This window comes from Hetaerina americana, unplaced genomic scaffold (genome assembly GCF_022747635.1).
Source record: "Hetaerina americana unplaced genomic scaffold, ioHetAmer1.1.p SCAF_2, whole genome shotgun sequence".
Classification (NCBI taxonomy): Eukaryota; Metazoa; Arthropoda; class Insecta; order Odonata; family Calopterygidae; genus Hetaerina; species Hetaerina americana.
This window is the reverse complement of record NW_027286763.1, coordinates 10,595,941-10,616,927: the sequence shown is the minus strand read 5'-3', so window position 1 is coordinate 10,616,927 and position 20,987 is coordinate 10,595,941. Positions and strand designations below refer to the sequence as shown.

General features: G+C 40.7%; 1 protein-coding gene across 1 annotated transcript in view; it reads left to right on the top strand.

The window, feature by feature from the left end:
• LOC139687547 (uncharacterized) overlaps positions 1 to 12,417 on the top strand; it is a 33,706-nt gene extending 21,289 nt beyond the window's left edge. Inside the window, exons 3-4 of the mRNA XM_071584760.1 lie at positions 8,176 to 8,233; positions 10,453 to 12,417. Of these exons, the coding sequence (XP_071440861.1) occupies positions 8,176 to 8,233; positions 10,453 to 10,595 (201 nt within the window). The 3' untranslated portion in view covers positions 10,596 to 12,417. The remainder of the gene's footprint in view (positions 1 to 8,175; positions 8,234 to 10,452) is intronic.
• The last annotated feature ends 8,570 nt before the right edge of the window (positions 12,418 to 20,987 follow it).

Below are 20,987 nucleotides of genomic sequence, written 5' to 3'. Positions count from 1 at the left end.
GATCCAAGAGAAAAGGGAATCTTTGGAACTCAAATACACCGGAATGCACTGCTATTAAAATTCTACGCAAATAAAACCCGAGGGGCCTTTCAGGTTTCCATAAGGTGGCACCTGGCCGATAAACACGCCCGCCCGAGGAAAATAGGTAAATCTATAAAATCGACCGTGACAATTTATGATCACATCTGCCACCTCGTCATACATTCCCCATCCAATACCTCCTACCCTTCGGATTCTAAGGCATCTCGATAGTAAAACTCGGAAAAATCTCTCGATGAAAAATCAACTCTGTTTCCGACAAGGTTATAGATCCGGCGAGACAAAACTTGCACTTCTCTGGCGTGATATTTTGGACTCGGGAGAAAATAACTGAGTTTTTCTAGAACTCCGATATCGCCGAAGGGGAAGGGCTTTGTGAACAATAAAAAAAGTACCCCCCATTGCGGAGTGGTCGGGAATTTCAATTTCGGGTGCAAAGAATCCCCCGCGCGCATACGCCCCGGTGACTGAGTGCCATCCCAATTAAAAGGGAAAGCCCCCCCACGTGCACTCCTTTCTTGGCAGCCGGAGGGCATTTCTCCGCGCCCCCCCTCCAATCCGTCATCCCCTCCGCACTCCCACAAATACTAGCTCTCGCAAAAGTTCCAGAAAGTGGAACCGATTTCTTTCCCATCTCACGTCTCGTCAAAGAACGGAACTCTTGGAATATTATTTCACTTCCGAAAAAAAGAATAACTTCATAGCATTCCAAAGGCGATAGACGACAAACGACGAGTATTTTGAACGCTTACGAATGAGTTCTCAAGTTATATTCCATGGAATGGGAGAGGGTGGAACTTGAGATGGGAGTCTCTCGGTCCCCACATCGGCATTCCCCGTGTGTGAGGGTGCTTTTGTGTGACAATTTCCCTCTAGTTCGCGAAAAACCGGCTAGGTGGAGAATAGCAGGGGTGGTATGATTCTTTACAGGATAGGATGTAAGTTCCAATTTATCGTTGCATTTTGATTTTTATAGGTTACAAGGCAATAAATGATAAATGCATACCCAAATGGAACCCTCTGGTTGATCAGTTTTTTGTTATTTGTTTTTTTCACAATACCAACGTACTAGACAAAATTTGAGGCATAAGTGCGCTTCAGAGAAAGTTTACTGCCGAAAATCCTATTATCATTTCTTCCCTCGCTTAGCGATCGCCACACGGACATCTGTTCCAGGGCTTCGCGTTCGGAATGCATACACGTGTCTTCTTCCGTGTCGTCATTTCTTCCTTTAGGATTAGACTTTTTACAGCCCCAGGAGGTGTTTTTACTGTTGAGATCACCAAAAATGATAGTAGGGATAGGAGAGTCAAGAATGTGATTGATTGAGTCTATGTCGGTCGATTTGGGTGGAATGTATAAGCTGTATATATTAATTTGTCCAAGTAACGTGTGCAGGGAAAGGCCTATAATTTCAAGGTTACTCATGGGAGAAGGAAGGTGTGTATGATTAAGAGAGGACTTAATTAGAATGGCAACTCCACCACCTAGTTTGTATTTGCTGGCATTCGATGTTCGGTCAAGGCGATAAACGGAGTAACCAGGTGTGAAGAGGTGATGATTTGAAGCCAGTTGCGTCTCTGATAACGTTATGATGTCCGGCTTATGAGTAGATATGAGAATATGGAGTTGCACAAGTTTATTGCGAATTCCATTGCAATTCCAGGCCAGTAACTTAAGATGGGCAATTTGGGCAACATTAACCTTACTTGCAGCCATATTGTGACAATTGCTGAGCTATGGAAGTGAAAGCCTTGAGAAAGACTGTACAGCGTTCGTGCGGGGGTGCTTTCATGATATCGGCTAAGAGTGACACGGATTGCTTAACAAGCTGAGGCCAATCAAGGTCGGGGGAGGACTGTAAGGTTGGTATCTGGTTATGGGGAATATTCCTAGTTTCTTGGCAAAGAGGCGGTGTATGTGGATCGTTAAGAGAGGTTGTAGGTAGAAGAGGGGAAGAAAGATAAGAGGTGGTTGGTTCATTAAAAAAAAAGGGTAAATAAAATACGACAAGACAGCTGAACTCTTCAGTCACTCTACCAACCTTATAAACAAATTACCACAACATAAGTACCAACCCTGCCTCTAAAGGATGCGAATCCGAAGGAGTAGTTATAGGATTACTTCCAATGGTCTGGTCTGGTCCTGAGTTTCAATGTTTTTCATCTCATCCCACGATTCCATATCGTCATTTGTCCGGGCAGTTTCCTATCTTTATCTGTCCCCATTCTGAAAACTGACGCTTTATTTTTTTTGGGTTGGCTATCATTAGTTCTATTTTCATTAATTTTGTTTATTTTGACGTTTTTGCACAGGATGCAATTATGACGTGAAATGTGAATTCCGGCAATTGAAAGCTTTTCTTTTGTCGTTCCTGAAAGCCTGCTATTTATTATTACTACTTGCTATTTAACTATTGCACTTATTAAAATATTGTTCGCGAAAATCTAAGTGATGTGCACGGCGTGAGAAGCTGTATTTCAAAGGTGAACGATGCGTGATTTTGAACGATATATGAAATTGAAGAGGGCGCGATTATGGACGGAGTGCGGCGATGGACGAAGCCTAGTAAGTATGGCGTGTACCTAGCCCTTGTGTGATGGTAAAGGTGCGGTTGGTAATTCTTTAAGTGTCATTGTAGTGTATACGAGCATTTTGTCTCATATGTTCTGTTCTTCTTGGGTATGTATGTAAGTGCATTGTAAGAGTGACCGTTTCCACAAGGGCAATTGCCTAGTTGAAATGATATAAATTCTTGAATAAATAAATTTATCAGGTGCGTGTGACGAGGCGGACCTGTTTCATAATGCCAAGGAACTTGATTATAGTTTCCTCTAAATGATTACCTCATTAACATTTGTTTAGACTGCTACATGATTATGTTTATTGCTTTGAGTTTCAATAAATCATTTCCATGTACTTGAGTATTTATTTATGAAACCGAAAGCCATCGGTAAGGTGTGTGGCAGGAGATGCCTCCACACCAGGCAACACAGTATGCGAAGAGTGACGATCACTTGACGCGCTCGGAATATTACCATGAGAATTGAGAATAACTTAAGAAATGGGAAATTCATGAAGAAGACACGCCCGCCATTAGTAGGGAATCCAAGCGAAGATACACTGCAAAGCTTTCACTAACCCTTTACGGCGAGAAAAAGGACAATCGTCGACCACGTCACTTCGCATTGCACATGCGAGCTAACAAAAATCAAACCAAAGCGCCCAAAGGCATTTGCTAATGAAATGGCAAATTTACAGGGTGTAGGCCGCTTGCTAGCTGTTGCCATATCATTTAAATGTTCGTCTATTTAAATTCATGAATCGAGATTGATGATCCATTTTCTAAATTACGGGTGGTGTCCTAACACCCCCCGCTACACGCCCTAGCGGCGGCTTGCGGGGTATTAAGTAGATGTAAATGAGTATGATTTTTTTAAATTGAAATGATATAAAGAAACAAAACCAGTTATAATTAAGACATTATTAAGTTATAAACCTGTGGAAATGGATTTATAATCATTCTCCGAACTAGTTGAAACATAAAATTCGACTGTCCAAAATAACTGTCCTCTCAAAGTTAGAAATGAATGTGCTTGATCCTTTCCTTTTGCGGTCGTTTTCTGCCCCACAGGGGCGAGGGGCCTCGAATTCCAGGGAATGAGCCCCCGTCGCTCCAACGACAAAAAACGCCACACCGAGTTTGTGACATCACAGCCTCGCTAAATCCCACTTTTTGCCAAAAAATAAATCAGCATTTATGGAGCTCGTGACGTCAAAATTTCGTCATTGTCTAAAGTCGAATTTTCCATTCCGTGGTAATATTTTAACTCTTAGCGTTTTTATATCCAAGCTTCTCCGTGTAAAATAATTATATCGGCAAGGCTTTTTTTCTTCTGTTATATATATATATATATATATATATATATATATATATATATATATATATATATATATATATATATCATCTCTTTCTTCTGGCTATGCGTGCCACGAAACGCACTGTTCTTTTCCTGTATGATGTTGTATGAATTCTAACCACTGTCCTTTCCTCTTGTGTATTGTCTATTTCTCCTTTGGTGGGTGAAACAGCCCCCTGACGCCATCTCTTGGCTAAAGAATCGGGGCGCTTGGCGACATACTACCTTGATCAAAAAGTTCCCGGAATAACCACCGTGTGGCGCTCCCATCGTTTCGATTTGAGTTCTGTTTTTTTTGTTAAATTGGTACATCTGTTGTTGATATTCCCTTTAAATCTTAGTGTCATAACTTGACATTTGCAAAAGTTACGTAGCCAAGAGTACATCTATCTCTGTGTGTGTTGGCGATTTTTTACAATTGCAGAAATGGATTTAAATTTGCAACAACGAACTTGTATTAAATTTTGCGTAAAAAACGGATTTAGTGGCGCACGGACGTTGGAAATGTTGGAAAAGTGTTTCGGCAACGATTCTCTAAAAAAAACGGTCGTTTACCAGTGGCACGAGCGGTTCAGAAGTGGTCGTGAGTCAATCGAAGATGATGAACGCAGTGGCAGACCATCGACATCGAAAGTCGGTGAAAAAATTGATAAAGTAAAAGAAATGTTGGTCAATAACCGCAAATTAACCATCAGAGAAATAGCGGAGGACTTGAACATTGCCTATGGATCCGCCCAAGACATTGTGGTTAATGATTTGGGTTTCCGTCGTGTAGCAGCAAAGTTGGTGCCAAGAGACCTCAATTTCATGGAAAAAAAGAGACCGTGTTGACGTCGCAAAAGACATGATTTGCGAGGCTGAATCCGATCCCACATTCATCAAAAGGATCATTACTGGAGACGAGACGTGGGTTTATGAGTACAACACGCAATCCAGACATCAGGCAAGTGAATGGCGTTCACCAAATGAGCCGAGACCAAAAAAACCACGTCGTTTTCAGTCAAAAAAGAAGGCAATGCTGACGGTTTTCATGGATTACAACGGTGTAGTGCATCATGAATTTTTGCCAGAAGGCCAGACAGTAAACAAAGAGTATTATTTGGGCGTTATGAGACGTTTGCGTGAAGCAATTCGGCGAAAGAGACCAGAAATGTGGGCAGAAAACTCGTGGATTTTGCACCATGATAACGCACCGTCGCACAGTGCTATCATTATTCGTAATTTTTTGACGAAAAATGCAACAAATACCATCCAACAGCCACCGAATTCACCTGATTTGGCTCCCTGTGACTTCTTTCTGTTCAATCGAGTTAAAAAACCATTACGGGGAACGCGTTTTAGCAGCCGAGAGGAAGTAATGGAAAAATCGCAGGAAGCACTGATGGACATACCGAAAACCGAATATAAAAAATGTTTCGAGGATTGGATCAAGCGCTGGCATAAGTGTGTTGCAGTCGATGGGGATTACTTTGAAGGGGACAATATAGATTTAGATGAATAAACTTGTATTTTTAATTTTCTGAATAAATTCCGGGAAATTTTTGATCAAGGTAGTATAAGACCCACGGATCTCAGGGTAAATTGACTATCCTCGATAGCTCAAGTGGTTAAGAGCATCCGCCCGGCAAGTGGAAAGATCCGGTGTTCGAGTCCCGGTTGAGGAAATGTTTTTACTCTTGTGATCCGTTCGATTCCGCCTTCCCCACCTCTATTGTGTTCGTCCTTTATACGTGTTCCTATCCCTTTTCCTTATATATGTTTCTGTATATATGAGTATTTATCGGTGTTGAATATTTTTCAGAGGTATCTCGATCCCTAACTTGAGGTGCTTTGTGGAGGGCACTTTGAGTGAGTACGTCGTCCGTCGGATGGGACGTTAAGCCGCGGACCCCTTGGCGCCTTTCGTAAAGAGTAGGCTAATGCCGACGCCGGGTTTCTCTCCACCCTTCATCCTTTCCTGTCCTTCCCCTATGGCGCAAATGACCTTAGCTGTCGGTCGCCTCCCCTCAAAACTACTACTATGAGTATTTATTCGCCGTTTGGCGGGATTTCGTGTTTGAATGTGTGTGTATATATATATATATATATATATATATATATAAATATATATATATATATTTCCTGTGTGGCAACAGTGTCTACACCTAGTCTTCCCTCCGGAGAAGAAGAACGTGGAAATGTTGCCGTTAATAAAGACCCTCTTCCACAGAGGAGTAGGAGTAGGAGGAGAAGAAAAGAAGAGGAGCCTATAGGCAACACAGCTGTATCTGGTGTTGGAAAGCCACCTTCTAGCCCACAGCCTACGCCTGGTACAAGGGAAGGCCCTTCCCTGCCTTCAGGAGTTTCTTCCAGTTCCTCTGCTACACCTCCCAATTCTGGGGTCAGATTGCCTGTAATTCCTGGTTCTCAGTTTGACCTGGAAGCCACTGCCTTTCCACCTTTGCCTGGATCTGATAGTGGTAACATGACCAATGTTGCAGGTAGTAACCAGGCTAATGTTAATGGCCACATAGAACCTGCAGTGGAGTCAGGGCCTCCTTGGGAAAACAGGCTTGCAGATGTGGTGAAAGGAACTGCCAAACCAAAAACTGCTGCATCAGCAGCACCTCCTTCATTAATCCCCTCAACTGCCCCACCACCTGCGCCTTGTTCAGCGACCTCAAAGGAGGAGGATGTAGGCAGTGACACTGTATATGTTTCCTCGTCTAGTAGTAGGCTCACTACTGTGCCCTCTCCTCCTCCTAAATCATCATACTCGCCATCTCCATCCCAACCTTCTGCTCATGGTCCTTCAAGTCCTTTGTTGCATAGCTCTTCTCGGATGAGAAGCAATGAGCAAGGTTTTGGTTCTTTACAAGGATTGACTGGCAAAAAGGAGGCAAAGGAAGCTAGTGTTGGTACTGATTCAGTACTTACTCCTCCTCCTTCACCAGACAAGCCTGTTCCTGTTGTCAAGTGAATATATATATATATATATATATATATATATATATATATATATATATATATATATATATATATATATATAATATATATATCATATATATACATTTCGAATATATATATATATATATATATATAATATATATATCATATATATACATTTCGAATATATATATATATATATATATATATATATTCGAAATGTAACGCCCTTCGGCGACACACAAATATATAAAAACACAGATGTAGATTTTTAGACCATAACGACACAAAGAAAGATACAATATGTTATTTGACGTTTCGACGGCTCGAGGCTCGATTCTGAAGACGACGGCCGAGCCGTGGAAAACTAAACATTAAAATAAGAGGGCAAAAACTAGAGCAGGTAGAACAGTTTACGTATCTCCGAAGTGTTTTGGACCCACACGGTCAAAGTAGTATGGACGTAAGGAGAAGAATTGCGCTAGGCAGAGGCTTTCACAAGAAGGAGGGAGTTGATGACAGGGACGTTGAGTAAGGATGTTCAGAAAAGACTCGTAAAAACTTTGATATGGAGCGTAGCTATGTACAGCGCGGAAACGTGGTCATTGAAGCAGGAGGATATTCGTAGACTGGAGGCTTTTGAAATGTGGGTTTGGAGAGGAATGGAGAAGGTGAAATGGACAGAGAAGAAAACAAATGAGGAAGTACTTGGTATGGTGGGCGAAGAGAGGGGTTTGTTGGGAGAAATCCTTTGGAGGCAGGAAAATTGGATGAAAGGGGAATTGGCCAGCAGTGGGATGTTGAAGACTGTAATAGAGGGGAGAATGTTAGACAAACGAGGAAAGGGAAGGAACAGGATGGGGATGTTGGACGGGATGAAGGGAGGAAGAAAGTACTCAGAGCTGAAGAGGGACCTGATGTAGAATGGGATGTTGTGTTTTTCTGGGGGTCACAAATTGTTGAATTAGTAATTTTGTCCATCCAAAAACCTACCTTAACCGGTAGATTACCTAATAATAATATATATATATATGTATATATATATACCTGTATATATATATATATATATACCTATTTTAAGTGCAATCAATCCCATGTACTTTCGAATCGCAATTCCGACGGGAGATCTTAGAATGGCAATCTCTGAGTGTCATCTCTTGGTGACTGTCACAGCATCTCACATGACGGTGATCGCATGTTAGGCGGAGTTGTCAGGTCTCCGCCTCAGTAGACGTGCGATGCAATGTGATCCTCTTTACCCAAGACTGACATTTGCTCTCTTCTGTTTCAGAAATACGTCAGTGAGGGCAGTACAGTGCGGGACTGTGCCCACGAGTGTGTCGAGAAAGGTAAGTGCCATCACGAGTGGAGAGATGCTTTTTTGTACCAGGTGTAAGTACTTTAAGTAAATATGTGGATACAATATCAGCAAAGACTTTTAAGGACGGTAGCATTATATGTAAGCTAAACTTGTTCTTCGAGGCGAAAGGATGAGGGTAGATTTGGAGGCTTCAGGTGTTAGGATGTGGAAAAAATGATAAAATGTGTTAGAGAGAGAGGAAGAATCATGGAAAAGTTAAAATTTTGGTAGAAGAGGATGAGCTTATATTAATAAGCTTCCTTGGGTTAACAAAGTAGTGAGGACATCAGAAAAATAACTGCGCCAGGTAAATACATTTTTACCCACGTAAGGTGAGTTTATGGCAAGGACTTTTGAGTAAGAGTGAGCCAAGTATAAAAGTTAGAACTTTTAATGGACGGTAGTTTCGTACTCAGAGAAATGCGCTTTAAAAGTCAAAGACAATTTGCCTAAAGTGGAGGATTGTAAGGAATGGGTGCGGAGAGGAATGAAAAAAGTGACATTGTTGGAAATGAAAGCACAAGGAAGTATATTTAGCACGGTGGATGAGGAGAGAGGGTTGCAGTGAGATGCTCAAAGAGTACGTGAATTCAGGTAATATCAAGTGGAAGTGCGACATTGAAAACTTCGATAGAGAGGAAATGCAGGGTAAGCAAGGCGGAAACAGAAAAAGAGAACATTCAGTTCGGACAAAATGACAAGAGGCAGGGAGTACACGTGGAGTTGAAGAATAATTTATTTATTTTACCTGTAGCTACTGTGGGGTCATGCATTTTGGCAGAGACTGGGCAAAGAAGTGTCGCCATATTTAGTTCCTGGCACTTTAAAAAGCAATGTTTGTGCGACCGACTAGTTCACTTAATAAAAATGATAAACCTGCATCATCCGGAGCTAAGGTCATCCCTGGATCATTACCACATACCATTTCGCATCCCTGACCGAGAGCAATGCACCAAGAAACCATATATTCTATTGGAGGGAGGGGGAGCGCCTTCAGTAGAAATTTAAATGCAATGAGGTTTGAGCTCCTAACAGCTCCTATTGTTATTCATCATTTCAAAATGCCCTATCAATCTAATTTCGTTGGTGCACAATTTTGCTCGCGTGAGCGTGCGTTTGTGTGTATGTATGTATGTATATATGTATACATGTTTATAAATATAAATATATATATATATGTATATATATGTGTATATATATATATATTCTCTATGTATATATATATATATATATGTATATGTATATATATATATATATATATATATATATATATATATATATATATATACGTATATATATTCACATGATTTAGATATAAGAAAAAGGAATGGAAGCACTTACAAAAGACAAACGCAGGAGAAATGGGGAAGGCGGAATCGAGCAGATTACAAGCACAAAAATATTTCCTTGAGCGGGACTTGAACCACGGATTTTTCGACTTACCGGGCCGATGCTCTAACCTCTTTTATTTATATTCCAATACCTTTACCTTATATCTATATCCATGCGAATGAATATGTGTTGGCCATTTGGCGGTTTTCCGTATTTAAATATTCAGTTGGCCAATATGGCTCGTTTCCTTCTTCCAGCTATGCGTGTCACTAAACGCACTGTTATGATGTTGTATGATCGCTCTTCCTACTGTACTCATGTGTCCTCGTCCATTTCTCCTTTGGCGAGTGAAACAACTCCCGAACGCCATCTCCTGGCCAAAGAATCGGGCTACTTGATGGCATAAACCCCCCGTAGATTTTAGCGTAATTTACGTTTCTTCGATAGCTCAAGTGGTTAGAGCATCGGCCCGGCAATTCGAAAGATCCGTTGTTCAAGTTCCGATCAAGGAAATATTTTTGCGCTTGTGAGCTGCTCGATTCCGCCTTCCCCACCTCTCCTGCGTTTGTCTTTTTAAGTGCTCCTATCCATGTGAATTAATATTGTGCGCCATTTGGCGGGTTTTCGCGTTTGAATGTCGTGTGTGTGAGTGCGTGTGTGTATATGTAAAGAATGTGTGTGTGTATATATATATATATATATATATATATATATATATATATATATATATATATATATATATATATATATATATAGGGTGATTATCCTTCGGCTCGAGGGCAGAACTACCTTGAGGCCAAAAGAATACGAAGCTTAAGTTTAATACGCAAGTGCTAACTAATTCATGCCCCCTTTCTCCCTTCTTCGCGGATGCAGAGTCGTGGGGCATTAAGATCTACTGCTGCCGGGAGGAGGGGTGCAATGGTGCCGGAACCCTGCGCGACGGCAGCCACACCATCCTGCTATGGCTGCCCCTCGCCGCCATATTGTTCCAGCTGCTTCGACAGCACCGGCTGTAGTTCTCCGGCGGGCCGCAGCAACACCAGCGCCCGGGGGGCGCGCCGGCGGGAGGTTCCCCCGGAGTCGCAAGCAAGCGAACATCACCGCCGTCTCCTGGGAGACCACAGGAGGCGTGAAACGAATTACCAACATCCCTGCTTCTTCACGAGTGGCATGTTGGGGAAATTTCATCACACTAATAACAGCAATAAAAAAGGAAATTTTTGAAAAAAGGAAAAATACTCACACACACACACTTATTCTAAAAATATTAATGAGGTTGTAACTACATCAGATCTATATCTACAATTACCAAAAAATGAAAAAAATGACGGTTAAAAAAAAAAGAACAATCAGCGCCTGGTCTAGTATGCTCATTTTGGGAGAAGGAAAGGGAAATTTTCAAAACGGTTGGTAGAAAAGAGGACGAGGGCTGTAGCCATAGAGACCGTATTAAAAGGATAGAAATATTAAAAATGGTGATGAGATCAGTAGAAATATTTGGGGGAGAGGAATTCAGGGGAAGTGTGGGAAAAGGTCGTTAAAGACGGACGCATTGTGAGAATGTTAGGAGACCCAACTGGTTACGGCGCGCGCACACAATATAAACGGAAAGGATCCAATCTAAATAAATCCACGTAAGAAAATTAGCGGATTCATTCCGGAGTTTGGAGTATTAAGCATCATTTAAAAAAATGCATAGTAATCTGCGGCATGTCAAAGTTGATTTTTCCGCCGCGTAGAGCAATTAATAGGGTCCCGAGAGTAGAGAAGAGAGACCATTTCAACGGCATCAACTTGGAGAAAGGGGATGGGATTGGTGAGGAGTAAATAGCCCTGATGGGTTTGTTAAATTCACGGAATCGGATGTTTGAAAAAAAAAGAGTCGGCATACATTCATCGGTTCAGATACTTTGCAAATTTTTAGAAGAGATTAGGATGATTGGGGGAAGGAAGGATGTAAATATAATTGCGTTTCGGAAGAAATTTCAAAGGGTCAGATTTTTAGGGAGGTAAATAAATGGAGTCGGCAAGCAGGAAGGAAATGTGTTTTTTTAATATGCTTTTATTCTGCAATTGGCCAACCAGCGTCCACCATGCGTATAATTCGGGAGGAACGGAATGCAGCAAGTCACGTGGTACTTATATTCTAAATCATAGCTCCAGGATTTAACCTGGAGTTTTATCACTAAGTGTAGCGCCCCCTTACTCCTTCAAGTCCCAATTCAATATTTCCGAAGAAAAAATACCTTTTTGAGGAGCATAAGCCCTTGATCATAAATATAATTACTTTGTAGGTTTTTTTGAATAAAATAAAGTAATTTTATCTCCATAATGTTCGAAGAAAATGTGAGTCTTATAGATTTCGACAAGTAAGAATACATCGAGATTTTTTTCTCCGAGGGAGCAACGCCATAAGAAATGTTTGCCTTCTCACGTTTTGATCAATTCTTTGGCTTTGAATGGCTGTAGTTTGAATAATTTTGTCAAGAGAACTAAAAGTAGATACATAAAGAGAGCTACAAATTTAATGTGGATATTTGATGCCAGTTTTATTTGTGTAACTGTATATCCCATACACTACTGACAAAAAGCGTAACACTATTTTTCAAATATTTAAAAAAATATACATATACATAATGATATGCTTCTTAAGCTGTTAGTCAAAAAAGTTTTATCTTACCTCTAGGTTGTCCAATGGACAATAGATATTATAAGGGAAATAAGTGCACTGAGTTTGAACGACGCATGTAAAGCTTATGAAGCTACGCTCCTTGCATTATATAATACTTTATGATAAATACGATTCATATGTAGCTATTTCAAAGTGATGAAAATAAACTATTTACATCGCTAAAAATGCCTTGTTGAGTATTTAATTGATGGCTGATGGAAGGGACGTGAACTCCTGGGCACCAAACCTTCTTCCCCAAGCCGGGAACGGCTGGCGGGCGTGTTGCATGCCTGCCAACCTTTCGACGCGGAAATCCGAGCCACAGGGAGGGCGAGGGATGGATGCCAAGGGGAGAGGATGGAGTTCTATCGGGGCCATTCCTTCGCGTGCTTTATTTTAGAATCTGTACGCTTTGTTGTAAAATTCAAACACGAAGCATATGAATTCTAAAGTAAATCGCCGCTACGACGCTGAATACTTCTGCAAGCTCGGACTGAGGGGGCGTGTGTGTGGCGTAGTGTGTGCGAGAGCAGGCCGCTCGGGAGATCGAGTGCGGCCCGCAACGAACCACCTCTCCCTCTACAATCGAGATGCACGGCACCTGCACCGCTTATTCATTTATAAAATGCAAGTTCTTTCCTATTCGCGCCTCATCAGGAGCCAATTATGACAAATCTTCGTTGAAATAGCCCCACCTTCGAAAAACATGCGAATCGAGTGCCGTCTACTAAACAAATCGAGAACGTATACATATATATAATATACGTATGTAAATATATATATACATATATAGATATATATTAATAATATTATATATATATATATATGTTTTTATATAAATCCAAGATATTGGTTTCGCATATTGTAAACTCTATAAAAGCTCTTTCTAACTCGTTTTACCTCCGTTTGAAAGAGATTTTTGCTGAACATTATTCAGTGTGAAAATACCATTCACGGAATTTTTCCTTCTATGTTAGAAAACGTCGTAAAAACTAAAAAGGTTATTAAATTTCTTTATGTACTACATTACTTTCCTAAAACGGTTTTAATGGCTATTATAAAGGAAGGAAGGAAATATAAGAAGATGAAGAGGGGTTAGTTGTAGACATAGAGTAGGATGTGAGGTTGTGTTCTGTTAGGGGAGATAGGAGAACATAATGGTAGTGGTGTCCATCCAAAACCTAAATTTACCTGTTGACCATCTATCAATTAAAATATCAAATAATATATGGATTATTTCCCAGTGAGATCATCATTTCATTTCTAAAGTTTTTGGCTTGAATTTCTTCAGACGAGTTTTTTTGGCAGTCGCAGTTTTCGAGTCAAAATAAATCGGCGTAAAAAAATAAAGGCCGTAAATCAAAGCGACTGTTAAAGCCAAGAATTCAAAGGTGTTCTTCCGTATAATATTATTATTGGCAGATATATGGTCATGTCACATAATTCGTTAACGCGAACTACATACAGGAAGGAAAGCATTTAGAGCACTGACATACGTACTGTTCGAGTTTCACAAGTTTTCGAGACATTCCGAATCACGATTGGATCTCTTTGACTCTTTGGTTTTCGTTACATGCTTTCGAATTTTTTTCAATTAGGTCTCTATTTCACCTATTTTTATATATCTTAAGATTTTCCCCGCAAGCAGCTTTAACGCAAGACTTAAACGCACAAGGGCGGATTGACCCCGGCTTAGAAGATTTGGTATAAATTGTCTTAAATTCAAGACACGGTTTACATTAGGTGAAATCAGAGAAGAATTGGAGAAAATTGTTAGAACACCTTTGGCTAAATAAATAAGAAAGAACTACCAATGACTATGGTACTCACGAATGCCGGAACTCTAACGAATAATTTTTTTTGTTATAACTCTGTCCAAAATGATTGACATCAGAATTTCAATCCGAAGGTTGGCTGATAGTAGCGCCCCACTCTCTCCTTTCTAGTGCGTACACCCCTCATTCGTAATTCTACAATCCTCCTCCTTCACTTGGCCGAATACCGACACCTCCGGGTGCCACGCGGAACATACTTCATGCACCACATGGAGAACTGTTTACTCCTCATTACTTCTTATTACTTATTACTATTATTATTAACGTATTACTATTATTATTAACCAATTGCATTCTTGGAGCAGCATACTCTACGCGGCATAGACTTAATAGCTTGAGCTATCCCCTGTGCTATCCGTCGAGTATGTTCCACCTCATGCCATGCTACGTTCGGATGGCGAAATAAACCACTTGGTCTCATTTCTCTCCTCTTAATGCACATCTGCAAAATACCAGAACAGCCACCACGAGAGCTTGCGACAGGGTGTGTTTAGGACCTAAAGTAGCATCTGTTCCCCTACCGACAACTATGATGTTGGCAATATTTTTGTTATTTTTCATTTTATACCCCCAAGATACCTGATATTGTACTGCGCCCAATAATTCCTCCATGCCTCCTGGATTCTTAACTTTTATTTTCAGCTACAAAAGGGAGCGCGATAATTTATTACCCATCAATTAGTTTCAAACCGTATCTATAAGCCCCCATCATCATAATATTTCCTTTATTTTTAAATAATATTCAAGAAGTTAATGGATTAAAAGGCAACTAAAGAAAAATAGTATAGTGCTCAGTACTGCTACAAGGGTGAGTCAAGTGAAACCCTTAAAAATTAAATAACGTTTATCTCCATGAAACTGCGGAAGGTGCCGCGGAAGTACCTTTTAACGGAGTCATCCGCTAAGTGTGCATTATTATTTTTATCTCGTAATTTCTTCAACAATAAAGGTTCTCACTCATGCCATTTTCATATGGAGTACAATAAAAGTATTTCAGCGCTTTAAAACGTCACGAATACCTCTATAAAAAACCATAGCTTTAACAGCTCTGAAAAGCCTCTTCCGCCGCAACACGCCTGTGTGTGCCTGACCTGGTCGAGGGGAGTCTGAAACGGATATGACACTGTTCAGGAACTTGTAGTCCAGGCGTCATTATTAAAGTGAAATATTGAATCACCATTCTGAACTTTCATTCGTCAATTAATCTAGATATTAGCGTGCTGTCAGTTGTAGGCCACTCATCAGATCATAAACATCACTGTGGGAAACGGAAATTGGCATTGGCACGATGTTCCGAAATCGTAGTTCAGTTTAAAGGCTTTTCACTTGCTTCGCCATCTTGATTCCTGGCATCGCTGGAAGCCTCTTCGCCTTTGGCCCCTGACTTTCTTGATTTTTGTCAATCATCTGGACCACAAAGGGAAAAAAGAAAAAGTTCTTTAAACGGATTTCATGACGACTCCTCACGGACTAGAGCAACTGTTCTTGATACCCATTTAATTCCGAAATCAAGGCATTAGAAAAACACTGGAAATGTTCGTGAACGTGATTAAGCGTAAATACGCGTAAAGCGTATCTATTCCATAAGAATAACTTAAATGTGATTTGGGGATAATTAAAAAGAGAATTGGTAGCATTCAGATAGGAAACACATAGCTCTGATAAAGAATACAGTTGGTGAATGAATTTGAATTTTATCATTGACGAATCAAAGAAGTTTATTCCATATAAATTATAACGCGATAGTAAGAAACGAAAACGGAATAGTTCAAAGGTCAAAGCGGCGTCAAAATGACAAATAAAAATGCTCTCAAAATTTAAATACAGTTCAAACAATATTGATATAACTATCGCGAAGACTTCAGAAGCTAAACTTGTACGAAACGAAATATATTATTAAAAAATAATTACGTATCTTTAAGAGTAAAATATTAAGCGAATTAATGCAACAATTTCAGAGTGTAAAACTCATTCGCCTTGACTGGGATCCTAATCAAGGCGAATGATTTTTACACTCTGAAATTGTTGCATTAAAATGCATATTTGCGGATGACTCCGTAAGAGTTACTGTTGCGGCATCTCCCGCAGTTTCTTTGGAATTTATTACGCGAATGTTTACAGAAAAACCAAAAATTATTTTAATCGAACTTCAGATAAATATAAGGAAAACTTCCAGTTCTATATTCTTTAAAATTAGAAAATGGCGAAATCGTTACAGCGTAAACAAGGACAATAAACTATGCCTTTTCTTTCAGAACCACCAAAAATATTATTTCACAAAAAAACGCCTCCACATTGACTGAAGATCTCATGAGCGACATATCGTTGTCAACGAATAGAACAAAAAACCGATCCGATATTTAAAAACAAAAATCCTCCATGTCCGGAAGGAGTCGCCGCTGGATTAATGAAGGAGCTTGCGGAAAACAACGTAATTTCATAAAACGATAGATTACAAGTCGATAGAGGGACGTTCATTCGCGACTCGAAGGGGCCACACACACTAGCGGTACCATTTACACCGCATAACTCCCTAGTGCAAATTCGGGGATAGGAAGAACCCAAGCCATTACAGATCGATTTCTTTGACATTGATTGGCTACAAAATCTTGGTGGATTTCAATGTTGGTAATTTAATGGCCTTTCTCGATAGTAAATCTGCACAATCTCCGCGATCTACCAAAAAGGTGTGTGACAAGGGGCTCAAAGAACAATCTGAAATATGAGTAAGGGACAAAGGAAAGGGAGGGTGTTTCTATGTAAATCAATACACTACCCTGCTAGCCCTCGTAAGGAAGTGCAGCAGGGGCTGATAGGTCACCAGCCATACTACATCTAATCAAATACTGCAACAAATACTTGGCATCCTATGATCCATTTAACACCACTAAGAACACAAACAAGGATATATATATATATATATATATATATATATATATATATATATATATAATATATAGATAAAATATATATTATATATACATACAAACCATAAACATTAATCAACCCGAAGGTCTGTTTGGTAGGTGATGACAGAGTTCACACAGTACTAGGCCCATGATATTATCACATCAGGGTAGGGGGGCCAATTCCTTTCCCTGTGCCGGTTATGGTTTCCCAGGAAGATCTGGTATACGAAAAATCACTTAGCTTGGGTGGAGCTGCAGGTGCCCAGAAAGGCTTGCCCGGGGCCTCCGGTCAGTAGTCCAACGCTCTACCCCTGGACTACGTCGACCATATACAAGTAAATATTACGTAGAGAGAGTGGTGATGGTAAAGTTCACCTAGTACTATACCCGACGAGATGTGAACTTCACACATCTGGGTAAGGGGGCCAGTTCCTTTCATGTGCCGGCCATATACAAGGTTTTTATAAAAAGTATCGCTAACATTTATTTCCTGAGGAGCGCGTGCTGAATTCAGACCGTCGGTTAATTGTGCACGTGATCGCAGATCGTATTGGCATTAATAAGATGACAGCGTCCACCATTATCACAGAACATTTAGCAATGCGAAAGATTTGCGCTAAACACGTTCGGAATTCATTTGGACGGGCAACCAAAAGCAGAGTCGAGTATCTGCTTGAGAAGACCTGCGACGGCATCGCGACATTTCCCCAACCACTTTACAGTCCCGACTTGGCATTAATAGACTATTTCCTGTTCCCAAAAGTGAAATCCTCCCCCACCATAGGACCCTAAGTGCTGTAAAAGAAGCTTGAACATGTACCCCTAAGGACCTCAAGTAATCCGCCCACCTTGGGGAGCCTTCGAGTCGTGGAAAAGCCGCTCTGGCAAAAGAGTGTCGACGCTCAAGGGACGTACTTCGAAGAATTTTGAGGCATAGCAGTAATATCTTAAATAAATCTATTCTCCGAAGCATTTCCCAATACCTTTTTTTATATACCAAACATGTATATATATATATATATATATATATATATATACATACATTTATATTTATAGAAACAGATATAAGGAAAAGGGATAGGAACACACATAAAGGACGAACACAATAGAGGTGGGGAAGGAGGAATCGAACGGATCACAAGAGCAAAAACATTTCCTTGACCGGGACTCGAACACCGGAACCTTCCACTTGCCCTTGTGATCCGTTTTATTCCGCCTTCCCCACCTCTATTGTGTTCGTCCTTTATGTGTGTTCCTATCCCTTTTCCAAATATCTGTTTCTATATATATGAGTATTTATTCGCCGTTTGGCGGGATTTGAATGAATATATATGGGTCGCGGTAGTCCAGTGGATAGAGCGTTGGACTGCTGACCGGAGGGTCCCGGGTTCGACTCCCGGGCAAAGCACTCTGGGCACCTGCAGCTCCACCCAAGCTAAAGTGATTTTTCGGGTACCAGGTCTTCCTGGGAAACCACAACCCCTTGGCTGACTGACAATCTAAAGCTTGGTCATCAGCAAACCTTACTGATTTTATGAATCCCCCGCCCACTTTCATTCCTACCTTGAGTTCTTCCCATGCCTCTTTGATCATTTCCTCTGCATACAGGTTGAACAGCAACGGTGATAATGGGCAACCCTGCCTTACACCCCTTCCTAACACTGCCCATCCTGACTCTCCGTTTCCCACCAGCACCTGAGCAGTCTGAGACATGTACAGGTTGCGGATTAGCCTCCTTTCCCTCCAATCTAATCCTATTTTCTTGAATATACTCATTAGTTTTTCCCAATACACTCTATCAAACGCTTTTTCGAAATCTACGAAACAGGCGAATACCTCCTGGTTGTGTTCTATATTCCTCTCGATTAATAATCTCATTACTGCAATGGCATCACGCGTACCTCTCCCCTTCCTAAACCCAAACTGATCATCCCCTAAGTAATCATTTGCCCTACTCTCTATCCTGTTGTCAATGATCCTAAGAACAACTTTAGCTGCGTGGGATATCAAACTTATCGTCCTGTAGTCCTCACATGATGTAGCCTTTACCTTTTTCGGAATAGGAACTAAAACTGATCTCACAAAGTCTTCCGGCCATATTCCTTCCTCATAAATACTACGGATCAGCCCATATAGCCTCTTCCTCCCAAACTTTCATAAACATTTCAATAGTTCCGCGGGAATGTTATCCACCCCCACGGCCTTATTTAGTTTCATCTCCCTTAATGCCCTTTCTATCTCATCGTCTAGTATGCCTGGACCTAAGCTATCTTCCTCTACGTCATGTTCATTTTCTATGTCTAACTTTGTTGGTCCAAGTTCTTTACTATACAGTTCTATATACTCCTTCCATCTCTCTTGGATCTTTCCTGTGTCAACTATTACCTTACCCGCCTTATCTCTAACTGTTAGCATAGATCTCCCTTTCTTACTTCCCGATAAATATTTAACTTTGCTGTACAGCGCACCGATTTCACCCTTCCTCTGCAGACTTTCCACATCCTCGCACTGCGTCTTCCACCATGCTTCTTTTGCTTTATTTGTTGCCCGCCTCAATTTATTGTTTAATTCTTTGTACTTCATTTTGCCTAATTCTGTATTTACATTCTTCCATTTTCGCCGCTCATCCATCTTTGTAATCATCTCATCCGTGATCCATGGTTTCCTTTCCTTTTAGCGTTAACGGTTCCAATGGTGTCTTTTGCGGCTTTAGACAACCCTTTCTTAATACTTTCCCATTTTTCTTCGATAGTACAAGGCTCTTTACCATCCTCCATGATTTCCTGTACCGCCTGTTTGTATTCCTTCCTTTTCAACCCATTTAATGCTTCTACATTCCATTTTCTAACTCGCCGCCTTTGCCTTATCTTTTTGAAACGGACGCTACATTTCATAACCACTAAATTGTGGTCTGAGTCCGCATCCGCTCCCGGGAAGCTGTGCGAATTTATCACACTGTTCCTAAATAATTGTCTAGCCAGAATATAATCTAGATGATACCTTTCTGAGTCACCTGGCATTTTCCATGCATACCTGCGTCTTTTGTGGTGTCTAAACCAAGTGTTGGTGATGACTAGCCCCTGTCTTCTGCAGAAGTCAACTGCTTTCTCCCCGCGGTAATTCCTCGTGTTTAAACCGCAGGAACACACGCGATTATGTCCTCTAACTGATCGTATATCCTATCGACCTCTTCTTCCTTATGGTTGCTCGGTGGCATGCATACCTGAATAATAACCAAGTTCGTCGGTTCTGCTTTTATTTCTATTAGTAATAATCTACCCGTTACCTGCTCTATGTCGACTACGCTTCTTCCTACCTCTTTATTTTATACTATGGCAACCCCTCGTTGGCTCTCGTCCCCGCCGCTGTATATTATTCTATAATTATCACTCCAGTAATCCCCGCTATCCTTCCATCTCACCTCGCATAGACCTAAAATATCTAAATTTCCCCTTCCCATTTCTCGCTTAACATTCTCCAATTTCTGGAGAATGGACTACCTTTCGTCTGGCTCCTAACCTTAGACCTATCTGGCATGGGTGACCCTACCAGGAGCAATTATTATTACTCCCGCCAGCACAGCTCTAGGGGTCATCGGAACGCACAAGCCCTTCCACCACGTCAAGGTTGTAGTCCGGGGAGGGATATATATATATATATATATATATATATATATATGCACACACATTCATTCCATACTGCTTCCATTACTTTCTTTAATGAAAGGTCTTCAGTATTTATCCTTATTTTTTACATTCCCAGAAGAAATGAAAAATAAGAATTTACTGGTCATCGTGTGAAAAGGTGCGAGGCTAGACAGAGTCCCCTGGTACCCTTATATTTGGTGAGGAAAATTTGTCTTTAGCATGACCACTGCAATTTTTCAAACATACGAGGTTCAGGTATAACTTTGTGGAATTCCTCCATAATGAGGGTAGAAAAAGAAACTTTGCACTTACACATAAATATTTAATACTTCACACGACCATGGTT